A 26,281-nucleotide genomic window follows, 5' to 3' on the forward strand; every position below is an offset into this window, starting at 1 on the left:
AAGTTTTAATTCTGATTTACAATGTTGTGCGTCTGCAGATCAGGTTAAGAATGAGAGGCATGAAACGGGAGGGTTTGTATGTAGCTGCTACCCAGGTGGAAATTTCTTTCTCTAAATTAAGAAAAGAATAATAATAAAAAAACATGCTTTAAAGATATGCATTAAAAAATATCTCACATAACCCCTGCAGTACTCCACAGTAGCCCTAGGGGTACTCGTACCGCCATAGGACACCTGGCTCAGATTAAACCAGCAGTCAGACCTCAGATACTCTGAATTCATCTGTTGCACAAAGCTGTCTGGTTCAGACTATCACATACGACTGATTTGCTTTGAATGCTTGCTAAATGAAGACGGCCGAGCATCCGCATTAAATCCTTCGGCACAGACTTGAGAGCATATGAAGGCCGTCCCGAACACTGCAGATGAGTCTGAAACCCCTAATGTGTTTCACAGAACATCCAGTTTTCTAGAGGGACATCATTTTAATCCATCCCGTTCGATTGGACCGCTGCAAAGTGGCGCACACACACAGTTTTGGTTTCGTATGACAGCGTGTGTGTGATGAACCATCGAGCTTTAGAAACCCACTGGAGAACTCTGCGTCATCTATCGCAGCACGTGAAGATGAACAGATTTTAGTACAGGATTATTTATACAATAAAGATTTTCTTTTTCTTAAGAGTGCAACATGTGGCTGCAAGAGTAATCAGCGTTTCTTCGCTTACTGGGATTGCGTGCATGCTTTGCTTTCTCCTCATCTTGTTTACCTTGTTAGCCTAGATCATTCGTGTACAATGAGCGGTGAACTGGTTAATGATTTACGCGCAGAAGACGAATGGCAGGCATGACCGCGAGGCCCAAAGGTGGACACTGATTCATCGCGACAGCGGAGAGACACTGGGGACTTTTTTCACTCCATTTGAAAAAGGTGACCGCGTCGCGCACCGAAAGGTCGTCGTGGCAAACTGCTTCCCTGTCACCACAGATGCACCAGTCTCCTGTTGAGACGGCTATGTGGCCTGACAGGAAGGAAGCAATTTCAGGGGCACAGATGTAACCTCACAGCGGCCTTCACCGGCCACCTCTTTGCGGCAACAGGTGGAATTAGATTTGGTGCGTGTGCGCGCGTGCGACAGACTGAAAATGACAGTCTGACAGCCTTCAGGGTTTGTTGTTGCACTTAGACAGTCGGAAGGTGTTATTCACACCCAATAGGTGCAGAGTTCAAGACACGTGTGCTGCTTGTTATTTACACTTCCATGAGAAACTCAATATGCAAGACTAGAGATGGAGTTTGAGAGAGAGTCTTGTTCGACTAGCTTATTTCAGTAGCCAGTTTACAAGCTTTAAAAGCATCAGCACTCAGACCATAGCTGGTGTTTTTTAGAGATTTAGTTACTGCTGATGAAAAACCGACGTCTCTGAGCTTTTCAACTAACAAAATAAGAAGAATTTACGGGAAAATGGGTTTATTACCAAACTATCGGAGCACTGCTGGTGGCTTTTTTTTTTTTTAAATAAACAAAGATTCTACTAATCCGATTGTTGTGCGATCAGGCAGGTTTCAATTGTGGACACACACACGTGTGTGTGTGTGTGGACACAGCTGATTGCCGATCTGGCGCGTCCTGTCACAAAGGTGGCATGGAAAAGTGTGGACCAAAGTGTCCCAGCAGCCACTGAACAACTGGTAAAGTGGCGTTGGTTAATGTCTCTCTACCTGCGACGCCAACAGACATCACACCAACCCCGTGGGCACAGAGTGGCGCTGGAAAATGGACCCCGCTGAGAAGATCCTGCAGGACGCCGTGGAGAAGCACCAGGGCATGATCCGACAGTTCAGAGGTTCGTCTTTTTAGAAGGTCACGCATGCAAACGTGCTCATGTTTGCATGTGTGACGTTTGCTCTCCATCTCTTGGTACACCTCTGTTTTCTCTAGCTGTGTGTTCATCTGTTCATCAGTTTTTGGGCTCCATTGGTCGTGTTCTCTTACCGCTGGCACTCGGCATTGGCTGAGGACGGCCACGTCGTTGGACGCCCAAAGCTCAGCCAAAAAAGAGTTTAGTGATCATCCTCTGAAAGAAAAGCTTCTGAGGTTTTAGGAAAAGTAATTTGACTTAAAGCAAACAAGTGCTTATTAGAATGTATTTTATTCTACGTGGATTTAAAGGATTTTGAACTGCCTCTGGTGTTTATAGTTCTCATAGATTAATGTATTGATTCTTTTTTTTTTTAAATTGAATGTGCTATATACAGGCGTGCTGCAAAGGTAACACTTTTTTGTGACATGACTGTGGCTGAGCAGCCCGTTGAGACTGTGAAAGATGTGGGACTGCAGCTCCCAGCAAAGTATTCTTATGGCCTGGCTGGATCCTGTGACCTTGCAGACAGAAGGCTGCCTCTCCAGCCTCAAAGTCCCTGCTGATCCCATCATGAAAGAATACAGATGCCGAATACTTGTGAGGCATATCTTCCTCTAAGGGCTACTTCATAGAGAATATCATTCTCAGATCAGTTCCTCATGATTTATTATAATGAACGCCATCATGTAAAATAATTTCCTGATATTATAATAATGGAACAATGGTGCAGATGAGCGTATGTTGACAGTAAGCTGGTTTTTAGTTCACTTAAAGTGGCGGGAAAAAAGTCCCAAAAGGGATTACAGCTGACACGTTTGTTCAGGGAAATACAGAAAAGACATTTTCAGATGCTTTTACAAAGAAGTGCTTTGCAAGTCTAATTAGAAACCTACTGGAGCAAAATGAAAGCTTGTATTGTCATCATCCTCCAGAATGTTCTTTCCAGTCGCAGACTCCTTTTCCCACTGACAGTGATGCGTTTCTTTTAAATGTCTTGCACAGTGAACAACACAGACAATGCCTCTGAAAACCCACAGTGTAATTAAACAGGTTGTCGTCCTGACAACCTGTTGAGTTTTTTGTGCAAATGAATGAAAACAACGCTCCGGAAATCTGAAGTAGCATCTTCTTTGCCTCCAGGCCAGCTGTTGTCTGTTCAGATCATTGGTATCTAAATACGTTTGAAGTCATTGAGCTCCGGGTAGCCACCAACATCTGCCACAGAAAGATGTTTCACATGAGCTTTGTCAATTCACCCGATTGGACAATTAGTAACGACACCAATTATCTCTTTTCGGCTTGGAGTTTATTTATGTATTCTCTCAACTTCAAGTATCCATGGTGCTCCAGCGAAAGCTCTCTTTGTCTTAAACTATGAAATGTTTTGACCGCTAGTGAGTTTGATCATGCATTTTTTCATCCATCAATACTTTGAGTTGATGGCAAGTTAAACAGCATAAACTGTATTGTGTGTGTGCTCTCGCATGAGTTTACTTTATGTCGGTATTTGGTTGTGTGCAGGCAGAAGCGAGGTCAACTTATGAGTCAAATATATTGTTCTGTGATTCTCTTTCTACAACAACGCGGCACCTTTTCATTTTTTGTTCATTAAGACTCACTCCAGTCCCTCAAACTGTGCTACTCCGCACACTACAAGTTTGCCATCTCTCGCTAACTCGCCATCAGCCATCTTAACAAGGACTAGAACTCCTCAAATTGGGGGATAATGACATTTGAATCACCTTCTGTGATGTTGAAACCAAAAGACAATGAAGGTCGAGTCCAGAGGGTGTCGAAGGTCTTCATTGTGAGTTGTCTCCTCTTGATCGCCATCAAGACACAGCGGCCCAAAGCCCTCAAACAGGGGAGTTAATTATATGAGAATGTAATGGAATTTCCCATTACTAATACATAAGATGTATCCGTTTAATGAGGTTTCACACATTTGACACGCGCTGCTCTCAGCTGCTTGTTAGGAGTGAGAATCCTCTTCGGGGACAGTTTGTCTTTGTCTTCGCAGCTGTTGCGAGGTTTGATTTGTCCTTGAAAGGCAACGCGGTAACAGACACGCCTATCAATAATTCATAGAGGATCTTGTAAAGCATATGAAGGCATCAGTCCAAAGATTCCCCTCATTAGGATTCACTGCGTGTTCTCTTAAATTTAAATGGCATCTGCTGTAGCAAGCGCAATATCCCATTAAATTCCCGTGACAGCGTATGAAACTTATTCACCATAAGCCTTCACTATTTGTTTATTCCCTGTCTCCATCAAAAGTATGTCATGTCAGACAGTATTTCATACTTTATACTGGTAGCAAGAAAGCAAGCTTATATTGTCTGTTTCACTGATGCTTTCCTTGACTTGACTTGCTCAAAAGCAGACGACGTCGGGTCACAAGTCCCATCTACATATTCAAATAAAGACTTGCATCACGTCTGGCTCTTCTTCATGCCGCAGGTGGTTGTGTTCACAGTGAGTGGATTTTGTCGGCGGCACAGCCGTGAAGATGCAATCACAAAACCTTCCATGTTTGCAGTTGAGATAAAAATGCAGGCAGGGTTTCAAAGCTGGCCGTTGTTTGCTAATTTGTCGTCGCGGCCATTGCAAAGCGCTCTCTGGTTCGTCATTTTGTTTGTAAATGTGTTGGCTCATGGTCAAGATCCAAATGTAGACTTTCTTCGATTGGGCATTCCTCTGGTGTAACTAAACTAGAACTAAACTGAGACTTGATTCTTCTTACAGGGGTCTATTCAACTCTTACTGTAAATAAATAGTGTTTTTTTTTCATCAATATTGTTCCGTAATCTAAAAGTTGAAATGCAATAGTTATTAAATGTACAACAATACAAGAATTTCTGCTGAGCTTTTCTTTACAGCACCCTGTAGTGGCTGCAGGTAAATGCGCTGAAAATTGGGTCCAAGACCCCCGAGTGGAACGGAGAGAGGGAGGAAAAGATGGAGGGACTGGGCTTCGAGCCCGACTCGCAAGGCTCACAGACTTTCACAGTTCCTCCTCTCCTCCGCTCATTTTTCATGAGCTGCTGTAATGACTCAGTCAGACCTTCAAAACCCGATCACACCAGTTCCTTCCCGTTTGGATTCATCCTTTCAAAGGTGGACTCGACATGTAAATATTAGCTAATAAGCGGCGACCTCTCTCCACCTCCAGGTGTCCCCGGAGTGAAACCTGAGCGGTACGATGAGGGCCTGGCTGTCAAGCACTGCGCCCTCTCTCTGGTGGGCGAGCCCATCATGTACCCCGAAATAAACACCTTCATCCGCCTCCTCCACTCCCACCGCATCTCCAGCTTCCTGGTCACCAATGCACAATTCCCTCAGGAAATCAGGTACGGGCAGAAACCGACTCGCACAACTTGTTTGCGTCGCTGTTTGTTTCTTCTCTCGTAACAAATATTCCAGCCGATCTGTTCGTGGTCATTTACATTTCTGTAGCGTGTTATGCCTTCGCAAGCTCTTTTCTTTGAAGTCTGGGGGGGGTGAATTATGAAGTATGGAGGAGGGTGTCGCAGAAACAAGGATCAAAGGATCAGTCTCCGCAATTATGATGCTGTGTCCTTTAACGAGGGCGTTTGTGAGCGTCGACAGGAACGGTTGTGTGTCTGAGGAGGAAACGTACTGAAGTGACCTGAGTGTCCCTGCACTGCTTTGACTCAGCACTCTGTCTCAACACAACGCTGTGGCTGTATTCCCCTCTGAAGTCCCTTTTTTTTAAAGCAACATTGCCATTGCAAAGCAGACGTCTATTGCATTATTGACGCTGTGCGCTGACACAAATGTTGAGGGATGTACTAACCCCACGTTGTCAGTCCAGGTAGAGATGGCAAGGTGCAGTGGGGCTCAGGGCCAAAATGAGCGTTGGCAGGTGGATGTTACCAGCCTTACGGAGGGTGAGGAGCTCAGATCTGCTCCTTCGTGTCCAGAGGAGCCAGCGGAGGTGGTTCAGGAATCTTAACCGGGCGTCCAACTGGACCCGGCACAGACCCAGAACATGCACGAGAGATTGGAATAGACTACACGACTTTTGACCTCTAATCTCTCGTGTTCAGAAGCCTTGCAGGTCATCATCAAGACATAAACTGACATAGCTGATACGCCCGTCACCGGCTGATGGTAGATGCCGCGGATGGCAGCTGTCAAACATCTTTTTACTTTCTGTCAGAGCCACCGGGTTGGAGATGAGCTTCTGCAGCTTATTGAGTCTCTATTCCAGTGCAGCTTTGTCGAGGGGCAAACAGTTTCCTTGTATAGAGATTGTACAAAGTAAAAATAGCTGCATTCCCATACTTTTCTTCCTCACTAATTGGTTGTCTTTGCATCTTTACATAATTACCCCTCTTGTACAGAAACGTCAGATCGCCAGTCTGCAGACACATGAGAGGGCAGTGCTCTGCTTGTTGGTCGTGTGAGTCTTTTCCACATTTCTGGTGCGTCCTCTGCTCTTTCAGACGCGTATTGCTGAGAAGCACTTGTGTTTTTCATTCTACCTCCTAATTTCACCATCATTTCAGTGTGAATGTGTTGCTTTTGGCATAGTGTTTGAATTCTAGTTGCATGTAAATTACTGGGACAGCTGCGTGTTTCAGAGAGCTGACAATACTTGTGTGTTCTCAGAGGACGGAAATGTATTGATGACAGTGGCGTCGTCCATTTAAAATATACTCTTTGTTTTCCTTTTTCTCAAATGCTCCTGAGGTGTTGTACTACCTTTCCTCACCAGGTTCCCTACTCTCTCTCAAACTGGATCCTTCTGATCCTCGTATCTGTTCCATATTTTCATCAACATAATTCCCTCTCATTTCCAGGAGCCTGGTTCCGGTTACGCAGTTGTATGTCAGTGTGGACGCCAGCACCAAGGACAGCCTGAAGAAGATCGACCGACCGCTATTCAAGGACTTCTGGCCTCGCTTCCTGGACAGCCTCAAGGCCCTGGGAGAGAAGGTGAGCTGACCCGCTGAGCGAATTAGAAAGTCGAGGTGAACGCGAGGGTTAAACGGCACGATGCCGCGGATCGAGATGCTGCTCAAAGTGTCTGCTCAGTCAAAGTTACCTGGAAGAGGAAAGTACAACGGTTGCGGTCGGCTGCGAATTAATAATATGTAAGTAACGTGTTCTCATCATGTTTTTATGACACCAGTAAATCGACCTTGAGAAAGACGCAGACTGTGAAGTTCCTTGGACAGGAACCTCTACTCCACTTATCCCTGATAAGCTGCCTTCCTCTTGCTAAACGCTTTAGCGCACTATGGACAAATGCATTAGCACTCAGCTTGAGGTGTCAGGGAGAGAGGCGCTTGATTGCATCGAAAGCACCATTTAAACAACGAGCAAATATCAAATATAACTGCAGGGCTGAGCGAAAGAACAAGGCCATGGTGGTTGTATCGATTAATGGCTTTGTAATGAACACTATGATGTTAAGGTGATCTATTTCTGCCAGCGCGGCGTCACATCTGTAAAATGTTATGTTCATCACAAGAGAGGATGCAGTCATCAGAGTTTTATGGACCATAAACAGTTGCACACAGCCTCCTCAATCTCAAATATGACTGCAAATTACATTTTTTTAAACGATAAATACATTTCTGTGCAAGTATCTTGCAGCGTTAGTCGATTTCTCTCTCGCACCATGTTTCAACCTCCATTCAAACATCCAACAAGACATATCTAATGTAGGATATGATTCTAGGTGTGTGTCGGTATCGCAGATGAGTGACTAAAGGTTCATCCAGTCGAGGGCAGACGGCAAAGTCACTTTAGCCCGCCGGCACGTTCCCGGCATGCTGCTGTAATCTCATTATTTCCATTGATGCGTCGCAGTCTGAGAGTTCAAGAAGATGTCCATCTCAAGAATTGCTTTTATAATTGCTGTCAAACAAAAGGTAAATTGTGTTAACGTTGCTGTTATGCAATTATGTCACCTGATTTTTCTGAGCGTTTCACATAATTTTTGTACTTTTTATTGTCTGAAGCTGTTACTTTCAGTTTACAGAGCTCTTCCACCCAGCTCGCCTCGGGGTGAGGGATGGAGGGATGGAGAGAGATGGAGGGAGAGAGATGGAGGGAGAGGGATGGAGAGAGAGGGATGGAGAGAGAGGCATGGAGAGAGAGGGATGGAGAGAGAGGGATGGAGAGAGAGGGATGGAGAGAGAGGGGGATGGAAAGAGCTAAATAAAAGAAGGGGCAGGAAATTAATGTATGGAAACTGGTCATTTTTATGCCAGAGTTTCACGCGAGTTCACACCAGAGGTGTGTATTTCTTTCTAATTGATCCTTATATAATTGAAAGTAAAATAAATTATATTTAACATTAAATTGCTGTTGCATTCCACATGTACAGAGGAGGATGCCTGCACATGAAGGTCGTCGCTGACATCTTGGCAATCCAGAGCTTGTAAATATGCAGAAATCCCGTCGTCTGCTTTTTCTTGCATAATATTTATTATACTAGTATTTCAATATATTTATTTAGGTGACTTATTTAAAGAGTGAGTTGAGTAGCAGGTTCATAATGGGACAGGAGCTCATTGTCGCTGCCAGCTCTTATTATTGTTGTCTTTCACTTAAGGTTCATTTTAAAGCCCATATTCATAACCGTGGCATATAGTTAAGTATGAATGGAATAAAAAGGAAAGTAATAGTTTAAATGTTCTTTCTTTGAGTCAATAGCTTCATGACCAAAAGTTTTAATTTGAAGTTCAGGTGATTCAGCCTTCTTAATAATTGGTCTCAGAGGGCTGTTCGTGTACAAGTCAGATAAACCATATTGTCAGACTGCAACTTCCAAAAATAAACTTTCCCTTTCTGTCCGTCCCCCCCCTCTGTCTCCTTGTCCTAAGTCTCCATTTCCCGGTGGGCTCTATCTCCATCCTTTCCTTAGCGCTCATCCCTCTCTGTTCTCCTCCACCTGCCCCCCCCCCCCCCCCCCCCCCACCCGACAGTGCTCAAGGGGGGGATTGATGGAGTTATGCCTCGATGTCGGCTTTGCAACAGAGGCAGCCTTACCGCTCTGCTTCCACTGGCCAATTACCCCAAAAGAGCCAAAGGGTGCTCGCTCTTCTCCCGTTTGCTGGTTTCTTTGAGTCGTCTGTTTCTCGTGTCCTACGTTATCATCATCGCCCCTTTCTTTCGGTCTTTCTTCCCCTCCATCACTTTCTCACTAATCCTCTTGATGCTGCTCTGTACGTCGAGCAAAGTCTCCAGCATTGAGCTGTGAGCAGAGATCTTTATTTACGCAGGTCCGCTTGGCCTTGACATCAATTCAAATTGGGTATAAACTATTTCCCAATACGTATTAAAGTCTGATTTATTTTTTTACTTGTATTTATGTTAATAAGATAATCCTTTATTAGTCCCTTTATGGGGAAATTACAGGATTACAGTAGCATTGCTCACAAGTAATAGTGATAAGATAAAAGAAACAAGTAATAAAAAAAACAATAAAATGGTAATAACAGAAAACATTTTTTTTTTAAATTGTATTGACAGATGGATTAGAAATTGTACAAAGTACTGATATAGTATAAAGTACTGGTACTTAATATTTCTTCAATGTTTGCATCAATGTGGACATTTTTGTGGTCGCAATAAAGTTAACATGTGATTCTGAAATGTATAAAAACAGCATTTTCAGAGACGTGGATCTGCATGTTTGCTTCCACGTCCGTTCCTGGGTTGCAGGTAGATCTTTGTTCATTTTGTTTAACACCTTGCTTCCTTCCTGTGAGTCGGGACATTGGCGGCGGCTTTCACCTGGATTAAATAAATCATTGGAAATGTAATTGGAAAATGTGTCACAGGTGAGATAAAATGCCATGGAAAAAAAAGCCTGTATTGGAACTTATCTCAATCCTTCAGATCAACATGGGAAATCCTCCACATGTGCAACCCACAGAAGACGTAAAATGGCGTGTTGACGGGACGGATGTGAGCTGCTGTGTTGCCGGTGGAGGAGACGTTGGTTGCAATGAATGATGGCGAGCAACATTGTTCAACTGCTTTTGATTTGACACCATTGTTTGAACCGATAGCGACGCAAGCTTGTTAACAACTTCATGACCTTTTCTTTTCCCATTTCAAGAGGTTTTTTTTACTTCTTTGCTGCGTTTTTTAAAACTGATTGGAGCCGATATGATGATTAAACCACCTCAAAAAGGCAAACCCCTCGCTAATGGCAGCACACGCTGTTCTAACGCCTCCTGTAACGGTGTACAACGTCTCTGAGAGTTCAGCTATAAACATATTCGGCTGTTTTTACAACAATTAGAACTTTCTCTAAAAATTGAGACAGAAGTGTTGCACAATCGTGTTGCTGGCTCCGGATCCGTCGCGCAACACCGAGCTGGTTTTTTGTGTTCATGTGTAACATGATGGATGCATGAGACGTCTTTGCTGGATGTGGTTGTTTAGGACTCAACATTGCGCTCCACACTGTTACGACAACATTCTCCCGTTCATTTCCCCTCTCCGTCCATCCAGAGACAGAGGACGGTGTACAGACTGACGTTGGTGAAGGCCTGGAATGTGGAGGAGATGCTTTCTTACTCGGAGCTCATCGCTTTGGGCCAGCCGGACTTTATCGAGGTCAAGGTAGGGGTCAGCGGCCTGGCTTTATGTTTGATTGTGTTATTCATCAGTCATTTTCACAGTGCCATTATTGTATTTAACATTGTGCCAGCTTTCTTTTTCTTTATTTCTCCCTTGACCCTCCTGATGGCAAACACCGTTCACATGTGCTCCTCATTAATGAGTTTTCATGAAACAAATGAGCCGGTACCAGTGGCCGGTTTTACAGTTTGATGTATTCCCAGCTGAAAGCAAACCAGGAGAATTTGAGTAGTGAGAAAGCTTTGTATTGAATTGGTTCAGCCAATGAGCATATCTAAATATTTCAAATGGGCGAGTCGGCATCTCCTCTCTTGTCTCTCTGGCACGCTTCCAACTAACTCTTTTCAAACTGAACTTCATCATTTTATAAGTTTCGTTTTATCCCAAAAAAAAAGGCCACGAATAACAAACGTTTACTCCAACTCGGAGCCAGAAAAGACTTTGGTTCGTAATCTAAAGCGTTTAATTATTTAAGGGCTTCAGTGCACTTTTGTGCGTGAGCAAACTTGTGTTTGTCTAACTTATGAATTATTGACGTGGTTCTATGAGTGCGAGTAAGTTTCTGGTCATCCTTGTTGGTGAGGGATTTCATTTTAGTTAACGTGAATATTCAGCTGTGTTGCTGAAGGGTCGTTGTGTCGGATAAGTAGTCGGTCCCAAATGCTGCCACTGAATTATCACCAGCTAGAGAAGACAACATTTAACTCGTTAAGTTTCACTCTGATTTAAACCAATGTTGTATTTGCCTACGAGGCTTTAACTAACTAGATCCCTAATTACACAAAAGACCTTTAACCCCTTACTAGCCTGTGTGCCACCTTATGCGCTTCTTGTCGCCGTAGAGAAGCCGAGGCCGGTCGTGCACGTCTACATTCTTGTAACTTGCCGACTCAGAGCTTTTTCAGACGTGACGGTCACTAATAGTTCACAGATAAAAGCCCTCTTTGCATGTCTAGGGATGCAAAGAGGGCTTCCAAAGAAGGCCAATTACTTTTTCAAAGTGCTTTTGAACCCGGAGATCTTCACAAAATCACACGCTCGAGAATACACAAAGCTCGACTGAATTGTAGCTTACATTTTTTTACAATGTGTTGGTAGAAATTGTAAATAGAATTTATAGAAAAAAGGTGTTCATTAGTTGATGGCACAATACAAGCCGGACCTTCAATGAAACTTTCTCAAAGTCCTTGAACTTTGACAGTAACAGTCTCATCCTCATCTTATCTGTCTATCTTCGTACAGAATATTGACACTGAGACCTGACTTTGTCTTGTATGGCTGCTTCATATCTGAATATGACTGCCAGTGTTTGCCCTCTCTGCATTACGATCTCTTTGTTTCCATCTATTCGCGCTCCCCATGCCCCATATTACAGGGTTGCACAATGAAATTCAGAGTAGTCCTATTTCGACCCATAAAAAATACACAAAAATAAGCTATTATGTATGTGTGTGTGTGGAGGTAAGGAGTCTTAGAGCCAGAGGAAATGAGTTTTGAGGTCTGGTGGTACGGCAGCTGTAGTAATCAATTCATGCTGTCATGAATATTTATTTGTTTGTAGTGGCTCCCGCATGTTTTCATTTTTTAATGAGCTTGTCTAAATGAGCTGTGGACATTAAGGGCCTGTATAATTGTTACGTCTGGGGATACCTGAACTTTTTCAATTCTTTTAAAGCACTTTGTCACCCTTTGTTTAGGGTGCTGTTCTTCATTATTGCTTGTAGTCCACTGTCTTTGAGCATAAAACCTAAATAATGAAACTGGGAACTTCAGTTCTTTGCTTTCATAATGTATTCTGTCTGTACTCTTCTGTAAATGTGCAGTTTATCATCGGCTCCTTTTTAAACAGCGCCTGGACTCAGAGAGCAGCACAAGTAATGGTCTCCACCTCAGATAGCAGAGATAAGAGGGATCCCTGACCTTTTGAAGTCAACTTAAGCTGAGATTCACTTGATTTCTATTTTCACTCCACCGCGGGGGTGCAAGATAATTGGTTTGAACCGGTGATCCGCTCGTTCTCATCCTGCCTTTCCCCCAAAGAGTTGTTCCATGCAGTATGTGTGAGGACTTCCATACGGCCCAAAAATGCCCGATCAGCTATGGGTGAGTGTCCCATAACGTGTTATCTTTGCCATTTTGCCGATGCAGGAACAACGGCACGTGTCGCTCACGATGCGACCCCCGAATCGCTACTGAGCATCTGCAGCTCGACAAATGTGCAAAGTGAGCCGTCTGCACTTGTTTCTCATGTGCAGTAGAGGTGCTTGCAGACGGTGTGAAGTCGTGGCTTGCAAAATGCAGTAGTTTGGCAAGCTCGTACTGCTTTAAACGCACATGTGGCGGCTGTAGCTCATGGGCTAAGTGGTCGTTCTGTAACCACAAGGTCGGCGGTTCAATCACTGGGCTCCCCATAGTTCTCATGTCTAATAGTCCTTAAGCAGGACTCTGCACCCCCAGTTGCTCCCCGACGCCTCACACTTAATTACTAAGGATGGGTTAAATGCAAAGACCTATTTCCCCAAGGGGATTAATAAAGGCTAATGTATTTCTTCTTTTTCTTTTGTATTGAATTTGTACACTCTACGGGCAAGTTCAGCTACCGGTAAGACAACACACACTCTCACAAATCCCCTGGTGTGTCATTCCACGGCGTGCCGTGAGAACAGGTGAAAGGCTTCCCGCCGGCACAGTTGGTATTCATGAATCCCTCCTCACATCCGCGCGTCCAAGATGTTCCTGCGCTGCCGGTTAACCGCCTCCCAGCTATCGCGCTTCTTCCTTCCTCTGTAACCTTCACGTTTCCCGGCTCACTGAGCTGCGTGGTCTCGTTAAGCATCACGGATGCAGAGAATCACACCGGTGAACTGCCCAGAACGCTCTCATCCAGCGTTAAGTGCCTTACTTACTTACACCTTAACAGAAAGGAACAGAGTCCAAATGATGCGTCATAAACCTTTTTTATAGAAGCGCTTGCCTTTTATGTTTCTCACCTCCGTTTGCATTTTCTGTTTTTTCCTGATCACACTTGTGTACGCTTATGTATCGACCTATGCTTTACTAAGTTATGCTCTTGCCCCGCTTCAGGGCATAATCAGTGGAAAATGGATCTGCTGGTCGTTTTATTAAGACAGTATGAACAAGTCTGTGTTGCAGTCTCGACGCACATCCTTGACATCTGCTTTTGAAGTGTCGTCATCTCTGAGAGAGAATAACGAGGACGTGATTACGCGGTTTCATTAATATTTTATTGAAAAAATGCATTTAATCAGGGGACTGACTATTTCTTTTACATTCATTTTCTTCTGTGAGAGCAACTTGTGAACATGCTCGCCACGTCTCTGCTCTCTTCCTCTGGTTTTGCATCATGGTGCTGATGCTGCAGAAATTGCAGCGCACCAGAATTAGTTATGACCCAACTTATTTTGTTGAGGTTGTGCCGGCGCGTTCAAGGCTGGAAGTAATAATGTTGTTGCCTCGAGCAGCCTATTGATTTAACTGTTCACACTAGACACTTAAGCACTATCTGCAGAGCATCAGTTTGCCAGCGTTGCTGTAAACAAAAAGGCAGACCAGGCAAGATGAAAAACTCGCTTGAGCTCGCAGCTCACGCCAATTCAAATTCTTTTTTACTTTTTTGTTTACTTCATCTTTAATCTGAATTTTAAAAAAAGTAGTTTTGGATTGCTTAACATTGGAAAATGGATCGGTTTCTGCACAAACTGTTAAATTTTACACGAGCTGTGATTGTATCTGTGATTTAGCTCCACATTTATGACATTTAAAAGAAAATATCGAATGTTATCTAAACACATTTTGGAAGATTGTGCTTCATTTGGTTAATTTCTTAATAAAATCTGTCCGTCTGAGCCCTAATCAAATTTAAATATTGCTCATAATGCCTTCAAATGAGTAGTTATAGCATGAAACCTGTTAGTTTTCAGAATATTACACACAAGAAAACCCAAATGAAACCTCACATACATGCATACAATACATCATGAGCTCTGATCAGTCGGCCTGCCCCGGACCAAGTCGGTGTGTCTTTATTGAAATTGCTTTATTGCTACTTAAATAACTTGCAGCTTGCTCAAAGGCTGTCTGCCGGGGTTTATGATGTGCTGTTAATGGCTGGAAAACCAAATCCTGCACTCTTCAGAGTCCAACTTGCTTTTCCAGTAAAGATTTTGCGTAGGCGTGTGTATTGATCCACATGGCATTTTGTTATATCAGAGACGCTAACAAGACAGCAGGGAGCATGGCGTTGGACAGGCAATCAGATATACCCATCAAATGTGTCTTTACACAGCAACTGAAATGTTAATACAATTAGGCTGCACCCACATTTTCACCATTTTGTTCATGCAATGCTTCCTTTTTTTGACACAAAGATACAACAAGAGCAGAACTCATCAATCCTTGATATTTGTCTCATTTCCTAGAGGATATGAAGATGAAGACCAATATGCAGAAAACACACAAACCCTGAATGAGTGACACAAAGACACCTCTGTTGTCGAGCGGCAGATTAAAGAGTCGTCGCTGATCAGTGATCGTTCTCTGGTTCCCTGTAAAGATTTGCTGCTTCCTTGTTTTTACGTCATTGTGAAGTTAATGTCTGAGGTTTTAGATGACAGGAATGTGGGAACTCAGCGCGGGTCTCTATTCGATGTTTTACAAATGAAAACGCCCTTTCAGCCAAAAGCAGTGACGTAGGTCACCACGGTAAGTTGATCAATAAGGTTTTAAAGTAAATGCCAGCACTTGCTGAGTCGACATTAGCTGCTAAATTTGAGCAATAACTCAAAGGGTGTTGTGTATAAATATGTATCCTGTGTTCTGTTAAAGAGAAAAATACACAAGGGCTTTCGTTGTGCTGACCGCCATCTGTATCACTGTGATAATATATTATTATGGATAAATGGCACTTTGGATTTTAGCATTTTAACGGCAAAACTCATGAATGTCCACCAAAATTTGAAAAGCTACATAATTGTATACAAACCTAAAAATGAATGGACCCGCACATTCATCTTTTTTTTTTTTTTATTAATCTGATGTTTTATAAACCAAACTATTAGTCAGAAAAAGAAAATTAAGAGATTAATAGCGTTAACAACATTGATTTCAGCGCTACTCTCTCGCGGGTGACCATTTGGTGATGGTGCAGCAATGAGCTTCATATTTCATTCCCACCTTTTTGGTCTGGCATTTGTCCCAAACCCAGGTCTACAGTTGATAAAGATGAATGTCCTTGTCTTCATAAATTGTATTGAACGTTTCATTTCCTCAGAGTCTGACCTTCGGGACGGTGAAAATCACAGTGAAATCTTCCTCTAATCCTGACAATCAATTACGTAATCGGTCTCGCTGGCAACAGATAAAGGGTCGCTGTCGGGCTGAACTCTCCTCTCTTTCCCATCGCTCTCCTGTCTTTCATCTCTAAATGATCTCCGTGTCGTCCCCTCCACCGGCCTGAGAGCGCTGAACACATGACCCCCCTCTGGCTGCCGCGCTATCGACTGCAGCGCCGCGAGCTCAGTAATTAGTGCGTCCAGGAAGGACTGGTGGCGGCGTGATGGAGGGAGTCGCTCCATCATTTCACCAGCTCTCAAATTAGCCGTGACTGATGGGAGTCCAGAGCATTAGCATCAGCTCTGTGGAACGGCTCGGATGGTAATTATAAAGTTTATGTAAACTATGCAATATAATGAGAGTAGTAACACAATGCGTCAGAGACACAATGTCGGAGTAATACTTTGCTTGAATTTCTACCTTTTCTGAGATAGTAAATTTGCATCTGAACTAATCTTTGCAACTTTATAACATCCTTGGTCTTAACTAACTAACTCTATGGACGATGGGGAGAACATATTATTTCTGAGAGATCAAAGGCTGGATATTAGAGACATAAAAACTATTTGAAAGTCCCATTAAGGCTAATGGAGGAATGCTAAAATAAAGGATAGGAGGTCTCCTTTCTTGATGTAGTTAAACATTCATCTGCTGTTTTAATTTAGCTGGAGTTATAGGCCAGAAAACAAGGGATTTCAAATGATAAAATGGCAAATGTCTATTTTTAACAATTGCCATTATTGTCATTTACTCTTGGATTGTTTTGTCATTGGAACAATATTTTTCTCAATGTTAAGTGTGTTTCTCCTCACAGATGGGTAAGAAATAAAAGGAAAAGACATGCGTTGCAGTGAGTTGTTGGCACTCCAGACATCGATATGAGAAAATGTAGCTTAACCCTTGCCGCTGATTTGGTGAGAAACGGACAAGTGGATTTCATGTCCTATCCGACCCAGTTTCAGGTTACTTTGATGTTCCAGATTTATACAGATATCGGACAATTAATCGACTACTTCAGCTTTTTCCTGATCCAAAATATCGTTCGTAATCAGCCGTCAACAAAGTCTCTCACCCAGTTGGCAGACGCCATGTTGTGGGTATCGCCGTAGACACTTTTAGTCTTCACCACTTCAATCTCTATAGACATATCTCTCTTTAAATCACTCAATATATACCTCAATATCTCTATCTACGACATGAGTGACAGATGTATTCATCAAGATGAAGTGAACAGCTGATTTTGGGTGCAGAAGCATCTTATAATAAACATGATGCATCGCTTGTGGATGTGTTTGTCCCCGTTCACCAGCCGCTGTAACCTTTGTCGTTGAACCATTCATTATTAGTCCGTCATCTTACGCGGTGGGACCATTCATCCTGTGCGATCTACTGTCCAGTTGTTGTCGGACGTGTGCTTAATCATGTCCGTGTCCAATCAATATCACTTACCTGCCACTGGTCTCTCACTCGCCCGGGAATGAAATGGATCACCAGAAGGAGGGCGAGGGATAAGTTGTTGGGCAAAGAGATGCATCTGGTCAAACGCACACGCTTTATTTTGTGCACAGCCTCGACAATCAGCCTGTTCAAATTCCATTAAAGGTGAAACGCGCAGGTTATTCGTGCACAAAAGAAAAGGCTCTCAGTCTTTAACTTCGTCCCTCTCGCGTCGTCCTTGACGTTGCAGCTCCCAGATCTTGTCCCATCTCCTATCGCTCGCTCCCCTTTCCTGGAGATGTACACAGAGTCCCGGTGAGTTGATCTTGATCCAGCGAGGCCGATAACGTCAAGGTCCCCTCATCAATTCTGTCCGGCGCTCCTGCAAAAACGTATGTGGTCAAACTACAGAAGGAGCGGCTGCAGTTCACAACTGTGATGCAGAGATGCCCATTCAGTGGACGGGCTCCAGTAGATGTGAGATAGCCGGGCCGAAGGAAGACTGTTGACCGACGATCATCTCAAAGACTGGAATATGATGCATATAGCGGCTCACTGCAACAATGAGCTTCTGCAGGTTTCTCCACAGACACAAGGTATTTGTTTGCTTCAGAGATTACACAGTAACCAGAAAGACCAAATGACTAAATGCTTGACTTCATCGTTATCATGCACACGGACATTTTTTGTCAACAAATGCTGGAGTGAGTAAAACAACTTCTTAAAATGTGGCATGTCCGGCATGAGATGTATCTGCACATTCAACCAATACGTTTTTTTTAGGGCCTGAGACTTCCAAATGTTCTTAAATGTACATCATAACCCAGATTTAGAAGAAACCATCCTGAGTTATCAGAGGATTGCTGATGCAGGTCTGCTATAGTTGCGACAGTACAAGCTGCGGCCGGTAGCTGTTTGTTGTTTGTCACTAATGGCATATGACAGAATCCATCCATCAACAACAGAAAAGGGAGCGTTGGGAAGCTTCTCCACTACCCAGCATGCTCCTGGCTGTCTGAAGCCCAGTCAAAAGAAAAATAAAATGGATGAAAGCGGCAGGATGTCGGTGACACATCTTCACAAAGGATCCATCGTGGTCTCGGATCGAGCTGCACTTGACGGGCGGACAGCAGGACTCTGTTTACATCGTGATGCTTGGAGCTCCAACACAGTCACAGTTGATGGACAATGTTGATGGACAATTTTCAATGTGAAGATGTCACATTATCTGTCATAAAGAAAGTAAATGCACCACATGGATGTACTCTATTGTGTTTTGTTCGTCATGTTTGTGCTTCAAACGGGCATCTTGATGCATTAGCTTGTCCGTCCTGCGTGTTGCATAATGGCAATAATCGATCTTTGGATATTGGAGGGTCCTGGTGTGAAGCCTCCTGCAGAGTCCTTCACTTCGTACAGAACGAGCATCAAATACGAGCTCCATTCATGGCTCCCTCGCACCTTTCAGCTCTCCGCCCACAACCCGTCAATAGCTCGTCTCTGCCATGGGGAGCTGTTGTTCTCCTCGTCGGTGCCTCTCCCTCCTCATGGCTTGTAACCACAGCACTGCGCTATTGATCAGAAAACACTCAGCGTCCAGCCTGATTGATTTTCATGGCCGAGACCAGATGGTTTACCGCTTCCTACTCCATTTCTCACACCCGCTGAATGGGAAGATATATGTCAACTTTCAAGCTGCTCCTGCTGTGTGAAGCCTTTACTCAATTACATATTTATATATTAATACACGTCTGTAATCTTCTTTTTTTTTTTTAAACAAAGAAGTTTCATCTTATATGTTCATTAGTGTGTTTGTTTTGTATTTGTATGTTGGTTACTGTTGTCTTCTGTATTAAAAGTGAACGTTTTCAATATATTTATATGTTCTTATCGGGCGTAATAGTCCAGCATCCGCCAGAGAATGAAAAGCGACGCCCCGATCTTTTGTGTGCTTTCGTCTCTGACCGTGTGTGTGTGTGTGTGTGTGTGTGTGTGTGTGCAGGGCGTGACGTACTGCGGGGAAAGCTCCGCCAGCAGCCTGACCATGGCCAACGTCCCCTGGCACCAGGAAGTGGTCGCCTTCGTCCAGCAGCTGGTTGACATGCTGCCTCAGTACGAGATCGCCTGCGAACACGAGCACTCCAACTGTCTGCTCATCGCGCACAGCAAGGTAAGTCAGCGCCGCTTCAGACCCACACCCATCTGCACCCTCGACCGATTACACACAACAACCTCATCACCCCTCTATTGTGTGTTAAACCCTCTAGAAAACATGCCACGTTCAATGAGCAATATACTGTACGAGATTTATTGGATGCTGGCCAAGGAAACGAGGCAATACGCACAACAGCGGGGCTGACGGTGTTAACAATATGGCCGCTTGCAACGATGCCCTGCAACACAATCACCACGGCCCTCTGGCCTCTCGCCCTCTAAGCTTTGCCCTGACGTATTTCTCTCTGACATATTTCCCTCACTTGACGCGTATCGAGTCCGTATGGTGAAAGATTTTCAAGAATGCCCCCAAGACTTAGCTGTTGAGGCTTTAAAGGGGGTCCCAAGTGTCAATCACGGGGTCTCTGACCCTCCAGAGACCTCCATCTTTTGCACACTGCTTGGCATCAAGCATTAGTTTATCACATTTGAAAACGTTTCTTTTCCAGCTCTCAAAAATGAATATTTTCAGATTTGACTGTGCTAAAAATTGGTCGTTTTTACAATTGTCTCATATTTTATAGACGAAATGACGAAGCAAGAAAATTCTCACCATGTTCATCAATAGAGAACATAGTTGTTATCTGCAGCAGTTTAAAGTCAATGAGCTTCTCTTTACACACAATGATGAATAATGTGGTGATCCGCTTTGCATCGGGTTTTATTTTGCAGAAACGCACACGTCCGTTATCTCCATTTTCTTTCAGAGAGGCTTTCCAGACGACTCGCTGCCGTTTCCTATCTTTTTTTAATTTATGGGTTTTTAAGTCTTGTTATCTAATTTAATCTGCTATCTCCCGTCCTTAAGAAATATGCAACCAGCAGAGCGGTTTATGCTAACGGCGGCTAACCCACAGCCAGTGGTGGGATCTATCAATCTATCAATCTGTAATTAATTAATGATGATTAGCTGCCATGTTGCTTTTCACTGACACACACACACACACACACACACGACAAAGGAGGTGTTTAACGTCCATTTGTTCCCTTTATTCCTCTCACATAGGCAAGGACACCAAATCAATATTTCACCCTCTCCTCTTTCTGTCTTTTTCATCCCTCCGTCCTTCTCTCATCAACACAATAACATCGGTGGACATTTGTGCGGCCGCTTTAGTCACCTCAGTTCATTTGCACCTTAATTCTTTTGCAGCTCCTCGCCCACAACATGTCGGCGTGTCTGAATATATGCGCTCTCCTTCTCTTCACGTCTTTCCACTTCCTGGTTCGACCCCTCGCTCGCTGCTCTGAAGCAGCATCTACCATCCTTACGTGACCGCACGCTGCAACACGTTATCAGGGTGTGCGTTTCTAAGTTTGGGACAAAGACGGACTCACACTTCTTTGTACAATCGCAGGGCAGAAAGTGTATCAAGGCTGTTGTTGTAGAATGAAACTGGAGCAAAATGAATAAGAAATAAACGGTAGCGTTTGACAGATATGCATAAACTGATATAGAGCTTAATCATAAAAAGACTCAATTCTGTGAGATTCATTCAAATGACCCACGAAGAGCTGAGAAACCGAGTTGGTGAAGTAATCGAACACGTGACTGTCCGGCTTTCAAAATAAAGTGTTAAAGGGTATTTACAAAATACATCTATTGAAATAACATGAACTTGATTTTATGCCTTGGAAATGTATACCATTTTACCCATGCCCCTATTAATTGATAAAAAATTAAAGCAAATAGCATTGAGTTGTGAGAGAAATTTATTTATTATGGTTGAAAAAACAAATAATACTTGCTGCTGTATTGATATATTTGATTTGAGGACATCTGTGACTCCATACAGACACATCTTGAGAGATATGCAATGTATTTTTATTATGCTATTTAATCTCAGACCTCATCCCCCCCCCGGCTTCCTGATAAATGTATTTCTATGTTTTACCTCCAATGGCCCGAATACGCCGCCGTGGCTAACGCAGACTCTGCCGGGTTTCCTTTCCTCTTTAGTTGACTTACTTACTCACTCTTCAGTTTTGGCGGTCATCAATAATTCAGCAGTTTGGGAACTGAAAGCATTTTTTAAGCTTCCTCTCTGTTAAGTGTCTTCCTGAATGTGTCTCCGTGCAACAACGTCTCAGCAGGAAGAGAAGCTGTGAAGTCCTCCCAGTTTTCTTTTTTTATGCTAACTTACATAACAGCAGATTAAAATGCATCGCAGGAAAGCTGTGTGTGTGTGCGTGTGTGTGTGTGTGTGTGTGTTGCACGGTCCTCAGATCTTCTAGTTCCAGTTGGACGTTATCGCTGTTTGATGTCGTCCTTTAAAAGACATCAGAGCTGTGTGTGTCTGTGTGTGTGATCACTCTTTTGCAGCGCACAGCGATAGAGCCTCCCTGCACTGACACATCATCATCATCATCATCATCATCATCAGCTTCTTTTCAACCGCCTTGGATCTTCCCATTGAAAAGCATTTCTCTACCTCTCTCGCCCCTCGTTCTACTTTCTTTTCTCTCTTTCATCTCCCATTCTTTCGTCTCTCTTTCCCTCGTCCTTATTCTCAGTCCTCTTCCGACCGGCTCTGCCTTTTTTCTCCTCCTTTCCTTCCTCTGGGGACGTTGTGATGGAGTCACAACCCTCTCAGAGAATCCTCCTGAAGGACCTGTTGACTCATAAATCAGTGGACTTGTTGTGTTTCACTTTTATTAATACTTCTCGTTCCTTAATGGAACTGACGAGAGCTGCAACTCGCTGATTATCTTCATGAGCCATTATTTTTGATCGTTTGGTCTTTTAAAAGGGCAGGAAGTAGTGAAATGTGTCCATCGCAGTTTCTCAGTCCACAGTAATGTCTTTAAACATCTTGTTTTAACGGTCCAAAACCAAAAGACCTTCACTTAAATACGATGGAAAACAGAGATAAGCAAGAAAGCTCCACATTTGACGGGCTGAAAACCACATTTTCTGCCATTTTTGCGTCAAATCGATCGTCGCTGATTGTTTTAAATTTCGGAGAATCTCTTAATCGTTGCAGCGCTGTCGCTGCCTACTGCTTCATTCATGCCATGTCAGTAGGATGAATGCATTATTTCAACTAATCGCCATGACTGCCTTCAAAATTGCATGGGAAATATAAATTAAGCCTACAATTACCGTTCTTAAGTTATTTTGTCCCCACTTTGCTGACAGGTCTGTACTATTATTTAACAAACGGGAGCTTTTGTAGACGCCAGGAAGTTGCTAGATGGCATTACGTGAAAGGCTTTTTCACACTGGCCTGTACAACATGGCAGGAAGGCAGCGTTTGTCTCCTGGGTGGATGTTGGTTAGTGGCTGTGTCGCTGCTTACAGGCGAGAAGAGGACGTTGGCTTTGAAAGATGATTTCAGTCGCAGTTCAAAGTCAGAAAATATTTGATTTGCTGCATGCAAAATAAGAATATGTCGACTATCGGCTATCACTAAAAAGAGAAAAAAAAAAACTATTCCAAAAAAATAATGGCGTCCCATTTTATTTATTTATTCCTCCGGTGACGACATAAACAAGTAATTTACAAAGCTAATCTCCGGAGTGAACGCGGGACGAGTTTCATTTCCCACCGAGCGAGATTGAGACGCGACGGGTCCTCCATTAGTTCCCTGTGAGTGTGTGACAGCACCGCACAGCTCATTGGTCAATGCACACACACACACACACACACACGAGGGCGCTCAGTGGGGAAGTCGTCCTCGGTGATCGGCGCCGTGAGTGAAAACAACGTTCTCATCCCAGACGGCACAGCTTCGCTTTGTTGCCTGGAGACACAAATAGTTTGCCAAGATTCTGGCCAAACAAATATCTTTCCTTCTCACGACTAGAAACATCACCTCACCCCTTCGTTCTCAGGTCTCTTCAGCAATGCAGCGGGTTGCTGCTCTCTAAACGACTCGCGCTCAAAACGCCCAACGCCTCAACCGCCATCTCCATCACCAAGTTCAGTCTCGTCTGAGGGTTTTAAGGAAGCCACAGTGATCACACGGGGGGGTCGTGCAGGCCAAAGAAGCCTTCAAAATATGAAACGCTGAGAGCTAAAAGCACAACAGTCGTCCCCGAGAGACGACAATGAACCATTTTGCACCCGGTCGCAAATGCCATGAACAAAATGCTCGACCGCATGACGTCATCAAAAAGCCTTTTGAGGATGAGAATTTGCCGCCGGACTTCGGGAGGAAAAAGTTCCACTTTGCTTGCTCCCATTTTCCTCTCCGTCTTCCCCTCCCTCCGCAGAGGGCGAGGGATGCATGGCAGTGAGCACAGTTGCATGCTGGGAAAGCAGAGGGCACGCTCTCCACCCCTGCTGGCTGGTTTGGGAGCACAAGCAGGATTAGAGAGGCAGAATGATGTTGGAAGGCTTCTCCATCAGTCAAAATCTCTCTCTCTCTTTCTCTCTTTCTCTCTCTCTCTCTCTCTCCGTCAGCTCTGTGCGTCTCTTTGATCACATCTTCAGATCATGCTGCATGAGCGATACTTCCCTCAGCGTTTGCATATTCCTCCCTCTCCATCATATTGCCCTGCATCCATTTCGTCAGAGGTTGATGTTCTTCATGAGCTTCTGATTTGCAGTATTTCTGCAGGGCCTTCAAAGGTTTTTCAGATCAAAGCTACTACGAGGAACTTTCATTTTCTGTGTATTTTGGCGCCCCCTGTGGACGAAGGTGGTCGTGCTCATAAGCGCCAGAGTCCTTTTTTTAAAAACCTAGTTCGGAGCCTAAAAAGTTCAACTTTTTTGTAGCTAATGAAGTTGTATTAAATGTGTACATTTCCAAACAGCTTCTGTAATGCGAGACTTTAAAATGTGCATTAAAAAGGATAATTATTTCCAGTCTGTTTAATTTCTCATCACAAATGTCTTTTAAAATGCTTTTAAAAAGGTTTCCACGTACGGATCCTCAAACAGAGCTTCATCTTCCTCATTTAACCCTCCTCCTCCTCCTCCGTGTGCTTTCAGTTCAAGGTGGCCGGCGAGTGGTGGACGTGGATCGACTACGAGCGCTTCCAGGATCTGGTCCAGGTCCAAGGGGACAGCGGGGACCAGCGGGGCTTCTCGGCCCTGGACTACATGGCCAAGACTCCGGCCTGGGCTCTGTTCGGAGCCCACGAGCAAGGCTTCGACCCCGTCGACACGCGCTTCCAGCGGCGCAACAAAACCAAAGACATTTCAGGATGCTGATTGACGAGAGGGAGGTAAAGTGAAGAGAACAAGGACTATAGAGAAACAGAAATATATTTTAAAAGCAGGTTTCAATGGTTTATCCTGGTTGAGTTTCCTGTCGCCAACAGCTTTTTACACTTTTTAAATTGTTTTACTGTCCTTGGCCCCATTCTCTCTCAAACTCTTTGTCCTTCTTTTCGGTTCTCTTCAACTTGTCGTTTTATTGGCTTGATCAGCCCAAAACTGTTATTTTCTCGACATTCCCCCTTCACGTTCACTTTAAGTGCTTCTCTTGCGTTCCACATGTACATAGACCTTTCATACTCCCCGCTTTCTTTTTTTTTTGGAAGTGGTTCATTATTATAAATGTCAACGGCTTTGATCCGTCGACCCGTCCGGCAGCTCTTGGGAAGGTTTACGCGCTCGACCTGGTTTCCATCTTCGTCATCATTTCAGAAATATTTCATCGTTGGGCAGCTGACGCGATGAGCAGACAAGATGCAGCTCGTCTCCACACGTCGTCTCCGGCAGCGACACTTTCCCAGACGGCCGTCCTCCTCCTCGTTAGGGCTGTGGTTGTATTCGCTCGGCCGCTGACAGACGAGGCTGCGTCTCCGCCGGGAGTCGAGCTTCTCATCGATCTCTTTGTGCTATTTTTATTCATCTTTTCATGCACTGTTGTACATTCACAGCAGTGTTTGACAGATAGTGCTGTCAGCATGGCAGGTCTGCTGTGGATAAGTGGGGGAAAAGTGGACAACGTTTAAAGAAATATCATAATATAGCTTCTTGAAAAGCTTGATATCAAAACTATGACAACATATTGGATATGACTGTTGCTGGTTTCGCAGTATTTTAAAGAAACTACCGATGGATGACTTTGTAAAGATTCAGTAAAGTAGGTAAATCCACTAAAAGGGTTTTGTATTGCAGTTTGAGAAAGAATAAATTCAAATTCCTCCTGGAGATCACCGTATTCTCAGGTGATTTGACGTCTCGTTTCATCTCAATACGTCAATAAGCTCTCCGGACTCACAAATGTACAAACTAACGCACTGCACGTTAGAAACAATTCACCCAACTCCCAAATGTCTGCCGTCCAGGATCAGGTATGAAGCAATGCATCGTGGGTGGAGATGGAGCTTCATGTTGCACGCCAGAATAAAGCCTTTACTGGTATTTTAGTAGATCCTTTGTTTTTTTACTTGAATATACAATCAGATGTGAACTTTTACGTCCGTTGTGACTCTTTTTATCTCATGTGAATGTTTGATCCCGCTTTGTTTGGTTGTGACTTCCTGTTGGGAGAAACAGTCGGTGTGGGGAGACATCGCCGTAATAAATGGATGTGGATTTATCGGCTCTGTCGTTTGTGAATTTCATATGCAGCTCAAATACACAGCAGTGTAGTCGCCGTCACACTGTATTTCTATCAGACATTGTGTTGACATTAAAGACGAATATAATTATGGCGAAATCTTTCTGGGCTTTCAGGTCACGCTTATCCTGTTTTAATAAAGAGAGCAGAGCCTCTTCTCAGTTTCTACTCTGATGAAGGTGATGGTGGTGAAGGTGTGTAATAATTACCTTGGACAAGCTCGAGCACAACCAACAAAGTCTGCTTATTTCCATCCTTTTTGTTTC

The 26,281-nt window shown here is 43.8% G+C and overlaps 1 protein-coding gene across 1 annotated transcript in view; it reads left to right on the forward strand.

The window, feature by feature from the left end:
• Positions 1-25,994, forward strand: part of tyw1 (tRNA-yW synthesizing protein 1 homolog (S. cerevisiae)) — a 37,464-nt gene extending 11,470 nt beyond the window's left edge. The window contains exons 11-16 of the mRNA XM_068584987.1: positions 1,739-1,848; positions 5,039-5,216; positions 6,693-6,828; positions 10,366-10,476; positions 19,286-19,453; positions 24,434-25,994. Of these exons, the coding sequence (XP_068441088.1) occupies positions 1,739-1,848; positions 5,039-5,216; positions 6,693-6,828; positions 10,366-10,476; positions 19,286-19,453; positions 24,434-24,655 (925 nt within the window). The 3' untranslated portion in view covers positions 24,656-25,994. The remainder of the gene's footprint in view (positions 1-1,738; positions 1,849-5,038; positions 5,217-6,692; positions 6,829-10,365; positions 10,477-19,285; positions 19,454-24,433) is intronic.
• The last annotated feature ends 287 nt before the right edge of the window (positions 25,995-26,281 follow it).

Source organism: Clinocottus analis, unplaced genomic scaffold (assembly GCF_023055335.1).
Source record: "Clinocottus analis isolate CAN_PGR_092001 unplaced genomic scaffold, fCliAna1.0.p SCAF_2, whole genome shotgun sequence".
In the NCBI taxonomy this organism is placed as follows: domain Eukaryota; kingdom Metazoa; phylum Chordata; class Actinopteri; order Perciformes; family Cottidae; genus Clinocottus; species Clinocottus analis.